At 53.9% G+C, this 7600-nt stretch overlaps 1 protein-coding gene across 1 annotated transcript; it reads right to left on the bottom strand.

Moving 5' to 3' along the window:
* Positions 1–4364: 4364 nt before the first annotated feature.
* On the bottom strand, positions 4365–6449 carry LOC119443782 (uncharacterized). The gene has a single exon (XM_037708461.2). The coding sequence runs from the start codon at positions 6390–6392 to the stop codon at positions 4365–4367; it is 2028 nt and encodes a 675-aa protein (XP_037564389.1). The 5' UTR covers positions 6393–6449.
* Between the last annotated feature and the right edge of the window lie 1151 nt (positions 6450–7600).

The raw sequence follows: 7600 nt of genomic DNA, 5'->3' as shown, positions 1-7600 counted from the left end.
CGCCCCGGCCTCCCCTGCTGCCTGGCCGCCACCAAACCAGCGTGTGCCGTTGCGAGTGTGCCTCGACCTGCCGGGCGTCCGCTCCAAGCACCGCACGCCTCGTTGCGCTGTGGTGCAGGAGGCTGCTGCACGGATACACGACGACCTGGTGGGGAGGGCACACCTGTACACTGACGGTTCTGTCCGCCAGGATGGTTCCGCGGCCGCCGCCTGCGTTGTGCCGCACCTCGATGTCGCGAGACAGTGCCGCCTGTCCTACCGAGCTTCCTCCACCACAGCGGAGCTTGTGGGTCTCCATCTGGCGGCCGACATCCTCGAAGAGTCGCCGTTCCTGAACCGAGTGGCGATTCTTTGCGACTCGAGGTCCGCTTTGCGCCAGCTGCTGCTCGACGAGCGTGCGCCGCCACTGGCACAGCGCGTTGCCTGCAGGCTGCATGCTCTACAGCGACAGGGGTGCGACCTGTGCCTCCAGTGGATACCGTCGCACGTCGGTGTCGCCGGGAACGAGGCAGCTGATGACCTGGCAAGGCGCGCCCACGATCCGCTATCCCCGCTGTCGACGCGAGTCAACTCGTTCGACGTGGCGAGGCTTCATTTCAAACGGGAGCTCGCGCTGCGCCACCCCGACATCCGCGTCGCGCGCGGTCGCCCGCCACGCCTGCTTCCGGAATCCGGCTTCACGAGGCACGGCCGGGCTAGACTGGCGCGCGCGCTCGCTTCTTACGGCCTTCTCACCCGTCGGGGAAACAATGGGAGAGTTTCTCAGCACGTTTCGCCACCCGTCGGCGGTAGGGGCGCTGCGACCCTGACCCTTCCTCCCCTGCTCCGCGTACATGCGCTTGCCTTCGCGCTCGCACGATCGTTTTCCCGCGCATTTTATTCGGTGCTCTGTCAGTGTTGTTCATTATGCAGTCTCCTGAAGACGGTCGTACAGCCTTTAGTACGCGCTGCCACAGCCAAGACTTGGCGCCGTTCATTGCACATCGGTAAATAACTGCTGTGTGATGGTGTATTGCTGTCTTCCGTATTGCAAGTCCCGTTTCGGGAAAACACCCGGTGTTTCTTTTCACCAGTTCCCAAGCAATGAGGTTCTAGTCCGAGTTTCTAGCGCTTTTGGACAAGATAGCATCAATTAATAAAGGGGAATTATAAGATGGACATAACAAAGATCATAGCCTTCTCCTCCGGATACGCTACTCGGCAAATACATAATTTCACTATAACTCCTTTTTCCTCACGCAGCAACTCTTTTAAGTATTTTTTCCGCGCACAATAGTGGACTGGAACCAGCTAACAAATGACGTCGTCTCTGCGCCAACATTAACTTCTTTTTTATCATGTTTACAGTGACATTATTTTGTTTGTGCCATGTTTGCAGTGAGTGTTTTACTTCTTTAATGTAACGTTGCATGTGCCCAACCTGCACGCTTTGTATTTATTCAAATAACAGTTTTCTTTATTAGCCTGTGCATTTTCTGTACATACCAATGTATTTGTTATGCTTGTACCACCCTGCTAAAATCACCGCATGGTGATTGCAGTATTTATAGAATAAAAATAAATAAATAATAGTGTTTTTTTTTCGATAAAGCCTCCGAACACATGCCACGCAGGAATGTACTAGAAGTACTCGAAAGAGCAGTCCAGCCCTATTCACAACGCTCTCCCATCTTGAGCTGCCCTGAAGTTGTTGACGACAGTCATGCGATACGATCCGCAAATCTAATTGCCGAAATGTTCCTGAGAATACTGCTTGTAAATCAGTCAAACCAACTGACTGACGAAAACGACAAGCCTTCGGCCTATGTAGTAATGTACACAAGCCGCCAAGGAAACACTCTAGATTGTAATTGTGAATAAGACACATTTGTGAGCTACTGTGTCCGCAAGAGTTTACGCCTGAAAGTATGGCAACCATTGTAAGTGCATACGAGCAATACATATTTTTCATTCCTCAAAATGCATTTGATGGCGGTGAGCTGCTCTCCCGGCGCATCCATCTCCAGTGAATTTAAAGAAGCTCGATGTATTAATACGGTTAGACTGCATCCGTTTATAAGAAGCCTAGATGAACCATTTACGCGTCCTCTACAATTAGGCGACTTCTTCTTGAATGCACGGTGAGGTAAGAAGCGCGCCCGACCCCATCTTCCAGCGTTGCGCACGCTGCACAGATCGGCTGGGAGCAGCTGAGCAAGGTGGGGTCGCAGCGCCCCCCTCCAAGCAGCGGCGATAGGCATGAACTAGCCCCGATGCGAAGAGGGCAACTCCGGCGATTTTTTGACCATGTCGAGCTAATAAAATATTTAGGTTCCCGAGACCCTCCTGTGACGCACCTGATAGGAGAATTGTTCCGCAAATTCGAAAATCATTTTAAATAAGCAAAAAAGCGCAAAAACGAAACCGAAACCTGAGCAAGCAGCCGAGCGAACCTCTGCGTGTGACGTCACGAATGTATCCCCGGCGGGGAAGGCGCGCAACTTGCGCGACGCATGCCGGTCGCGCCCGCGGGGTGAACGAAACCGGCGAAGAGCAGACGCTCAGCTTATTCGTGACCGCGCCGGACCTTCGGGGACCTTCGGGTGACATTGCATGTAAGCTTCACCACCTATTCGGATCTGTGAAACAGTGACAGTTATGATTCAGAAGGATTCAATAGCCACGAATCGCCGTCCTCCACCACTAGAGCCAGCACCCATGCGCAACATATCGCGCTGCGACATGAAGACCAAGGGTAGCCCTAACCACTGATATACGTGCTGCTTGCTATTTTAGGTGTTTTACCCCTCTCAGGGAACCGCTTCGCATGCTCACTGTAAGAAGTGGAGCACGACTTTCCGCATTTGTATCCCACAAGAACGCAGTTGACAGTCCAAAGCACCGACCGGTGCATTTATTTACATCGGCAGGTACAGCGACCACTCGTACGTCGTTCGCTTGAGCTGGCCGCTCATCGGTGACATCAATTAATGCCAGAACATATCAAAACACGTAGATTTTGTGCATGTAAGCTCCGTTACATCACTTTGGGTCGCACTGATACGTGCGACCACGCACCTTCGGAAACAGCGAGCGGGAGACCGTAGTAGGGAAGCGTTGTGCAGCCTGCCTATCATTCTTCGTATTCTCTTCATGCACACAATTAGTGTTCCGTAAAGTAGACATAGATTGGGACATTGCGCGTATGATCGTTCATTTAGAGAATATATAGTTTTCTCGCGGAAACGCCGATGTCATGAAGTATGATATCGTTGGCAGCTGAACCAGACGGTTGTTATACGCATGCTGTATCGAAGGGGCCTCCGCTTGCTGCCCATTTGGGATACGAGGCAAACAGTGCACCTCGTAAGCTAAATAATGAGTCAGCATAACAATGGGTAATAATACACCCATGGATTTGCGTAGTCACATTTCATTTAGGGAAGTGCCGGCGAGTGCGACTGGCCGCATTCGAGAACGGCAACGTATACGGATGTTGATTGCGCGTCGTGTTGTCGCTTTTAGCTTTTTGCGTGTGCACTGTACGAAATGAGGAATGGTTTATTTCAAATCCGTATGGTCAAAACTAAAGAACAGAAGCAGCTTTCCTCATCCTAATAGCTTAATTAGCTTCATATCAGTGGGTCTGGTCCGCCAGCAGCACACGCACGAACTTGGCCACTGTGATAGGCTTAACCTTGGCTGAACGCGATCGGCATCGCCTCAAACTGTGTTTGCGGATGGCGATGGCTGAAGTTCGTGCACCCAACAACGCAACACCGCTTGCCACCCCGCATATCACTTGCCCGTCCACAGGGAATGCAACTTCTCGCGACAGCAACATCTCACGCCAAGCGCTAGCTCACGATCGTCGACTCCTGTACGCTCTCGTCGCTGTCGTCTACATGATCCCGGCATGCTCTGCGTGGACCATTCCTGACGTCATACACAATGTGGCCTATAACTGAGGAGGGGGTGAGGTAGGGTGCTCGAGGCAATAAATTAAATTCATTTGTAAAAAAAGTGTGCAACTCTCAAGCCTGCTTTCTTTAGGACATGACGGAGGTATTCAGAGGAACAGACCCAGCGAATTTCATCGACATCCGTTGACATCGAAAAATCGCCGGAGTTGCCCTTTAACAAGCGAGCGCGCGCGCCAGTCGATGATAAGTGGTTCTTGAGGGAAAGGGAAAGGTTGGCGCTATCTTCTGCAGCCCTTGAGGGAGCACGGCTCAGCGCCAGAGCCCGGCCGTTCACGAGGAGAGAGCGAGCCTTCCTCCTCGCACTCCGGACCGGTTCCGTCTTGGCCGCCGAGCGCAAGGTGGTGGTGAATTCTTTATTTCGCCCAAAAAGAGGGGACCAATCCAAGGACCGGTTGCGCTGGCTTAGAGGAGGTCGGCGGGGATCCCTTCGGATTCCGCGGCCTCCACCGCACGCTGGATGAGCCGACGTTGGTCTGCTGGCTCGGAGCTACGCAGGAGGGACTCCCACGACTCTGGGGTGTTTGTTTTGTCTGTGTTGTCGTGCGTACAAGTCCACGCCATGTGTATGAGAGTGGCCGGAGCTGAGCAGTGTTTGCACCGAGGCGTTATTTGTTGCGGAAAGATTTTACTGTATAAGAGGGGGTGTGGGAAGCTACCTGTTTGTAGTTTGCGCCATTGGACGGCCTCGCGCCTTGTTAGATCACGGTGTGCGGGAGGATATATGCATCTCCCGAGTCGGTAGTACTGGAGGATGTCCGTGTAAGTGGTGAGTAGAGAATCGCGCGAGATAGTGGTGTCAGGGGAATCGGGGCGGTGGATCCTACACTCGGCTCGGCAGCTAAGATCTCTATGCACCTGGACGTTTCCCCTGAGCGATTCATGGGCTGGAGCCCACAGGAGTAAGCGGGATGTGGAGGAGGGGGGAGTAGAATGCAGAATGTGTGATGCCGGGCGAGAGATACGGCCGGCATCGTAGTTGCGGATCGCCTGTTGAGAATCACTTATGACGACTTTGGTAATAGGATCAGCTAGCGCAAGCGCAATGGCAACCTCCTCTGCTGTGGTGACTGTTTCTGCGTTGCGAATGCTGCAGGCTGTGTACCAGCTACGGTGCGGGGCGAGGGCTGCCGCCACCATCGCTGGTTTCGAGGGGTGGTAAGAGGCGTCCGTATACGTGACATCTGGACGTCCACTGAAGCGTTTCTCGAACTGTCGTGCACGATTGGCCCGTCTCTCGGCGTGGTGTTCCGGATGCATCCGTTTGGGAATGGGAGGTATTTGGAGATTTTGACGATATTCCTGTGTAAGGTCAATATAATTGGGGGCCGCCCTCGTTGGTGAGATCCCAACTTGCTGCAGTACCGCGCGGCCAGCGTGTGTGAGTGACAACCGCTCGTATTGGGCGGTGAGGGTAGCTTCGATCAGTTCGCTCACGGTGTTGGAGATGCCGAGAGCCATAAGCTTGTGAGTAGCTGTTGACATGGGAAGACCCAGGGCCGTCTTGTATGCTTTTCGAAGTGACGCCTCTAGCCGTTCGCTTTCGGCGCGGATGAGACGTAAGTAAGGTGCGGAGTAGGTTATGCGGGAGCAGATGAAGGCTTGGACGAGGCGCAGGAGGTTGCACTCTCGCATACCACGGTGCTTGTTGGAGACTCGCTTGAGAAGACGTCCGATCTGTAGCACCGACTGGTCGATGCGTTGGAGCGATATATTGTTGCTGCCGTTTGCCTGTAGGTGTAGGCCCAGAATCCTGATGTGATCTGTACGAGGGATGGGGTTTCCTTGCACCTGGAGGTTGATCTCGGGAAGTATTTTTGGTGGGCGTCGTCCTGGGGACGGGATGATTATATACTCTGACTTAGTCGCCGAGCAGCTGAGGCCAACTGTATCCAGATAGCCTCCGACCCGATCGATGGCGGTCTGGAGAGTCTCTTCGATCTCGCCGTCACTGCCGTGTGTGATCCAAAGAGTAAGATCGTCAGCATAAACGCTGTGGTGTAGGTGGGGAATGTCAGCCAGAAGCTTGGGCAGGCCTATCAGTGCAACGTTGAAAAGCAGTGGCGAGAGCACTGAGCCTTGCGGCGTGCCGCGGTTGCCAGGAGAGATGATGGAGGGATGTCCCGTGCCGACGCTGAGTTGTATCTTGCGGTCGGTCAGGAAGTCTCGGACGTATGCATACGTGCGATGTCCGACGCCGAGAGTCTGGAGTTGTTGAAGAATCGCTTCATGGAGGATATTGTCGAAGGCCTTGGCAACATCGAGGCCGACGATGACTTTCGTGTCTAGTGTGCGACGCATGACTACCTGGTGATGGAGAAGAAGCATTATGTCGGGGGCTGCTAAGTGAGGACGGAAACCGAACATCGTGTCTGGTAGGAGGTGGTTGTCTTCGAGGTAGCGAAGAAGTCTGGACTGGATAACGTGTTCCATTAACTTCCCAACACAGGACGTGATAGAGATGGGACGGAGGTTGGCCAAGGTGGGTGGTTTTCCAGGCTTGGGGATGAAGACTAGCTTGGCGCACTTCCATTCCTGCGGGATGGTACCGCTCGCCCAACACTCTTGAAGGTAGTCGGTGAGGGCATGAATAGAGGCGTCATCTAGATTCCTAAGCATCGTGTTAGAAATGCGGTCGGGGCCGGCCGCAGAATTGGTCTTGAGGCGATTGAGTTCTGCACGGACCTCCGCTAAAGAGATCGGGGCGTCTAGGCCAGGGTTGGCCGAGCCCTGATAGGGGGGAAGGGTGGCTGCTGGTTCGGGGCGGATGTAGGTGTTAATGAGCTCTTGTTTGAGCTCATCTGGTGTCCCAGGATACTGATGGAAGATTCGCTCAAGCTGTTGGCGTACTCGGAGATCGCCTCCGGCCGGGTTCATTAGATGTCGGAGCAGGTTCCACGTGTTACGAGCGTTCGGAGTCTTGTTCATCTGGTCACAAATGTTGTGCCAGCTCTGGCGGGTGAGTTCTATTGCATAGTTCTCAATGTTCGTGTGGGCGCGCGCCAGCCGACGGCGGATATCGCGGTCCCATTTTCGAGTGGCGAGAAGAGCTTCGAGCGACTTCTTGCGCTCCCAGAGATGGGCGTAGTAACGGTCGCAGTGTGGGACTGTGTCCTCAACCTCGACGGTTTGCGTGGCGTCAGTCACTTGTTTGACGATTTCGGCTGTCCATGCTTTGATGTCGGTAATAACGGGAGGTGTGGCCTGCTCTTTCCTGTGCGTGCGAAAGGAGTCCCAGTCAATCACCTGAGTCGGCCGCATATGTTGCCTCGTGGGCTCTTGTATCACGATCTCGAGAATGAAGTGATCGCTTCCAAAATTTTCGTGAGTGTGACACCAAGTAGCTTTGACTCCAGAGCTGGTAAAGGCGAGATCCGGCGTTGTATCTCGGTGTAGGCCCGAACCGAGTCTAGTGGGGTAGGAGACGTCTGTGATGAGGGTGAGCTGGTGCGTATTCCAGTCATTCCAGAGGCGTCTGCCTTTGGCCGAGTCGTAGTGGTAGCCCCAAGCGCGGTGATGCGCGTTGAAGTCACCGATGATGAGGAGAGGCCGCCCTTGCGCTAGCTGCTGGGCTTTGAGGAAAAGGGGCCCGAAAACGTCTTTATGGGCCCGGGGAGGGCTGTAAACATTTAGCACAAACA

Source organism: Dermacentor silvarum, chromosome 3 (assembly GCF_013339745.2).
Source record: "Dermacentor silvarum isolate Dsil-2018 chromosome 3, BIME_Dsil_1.4, whole genome shotgun sequence".
Taxonomy (NCBI): Eukaryota; Metazoa; Arthropoda; class Arachnida; order Ixodida; family Ixodidae; genus Dermacentor; species Dermacentor silvarum.
This window is presented reverse-complemented; position numbering and strand designations above follow the sequence as displayed.

Excerpts from the sequence above, each read along its gene's own strand:
- LOC119443782 (XM_037708461.2), bottom strand. The coding sequence starts at position 6,392 with ATGGAACACGTTATCCAGTCCAGACTTCTTCGCTACCTCGAAGACAAC.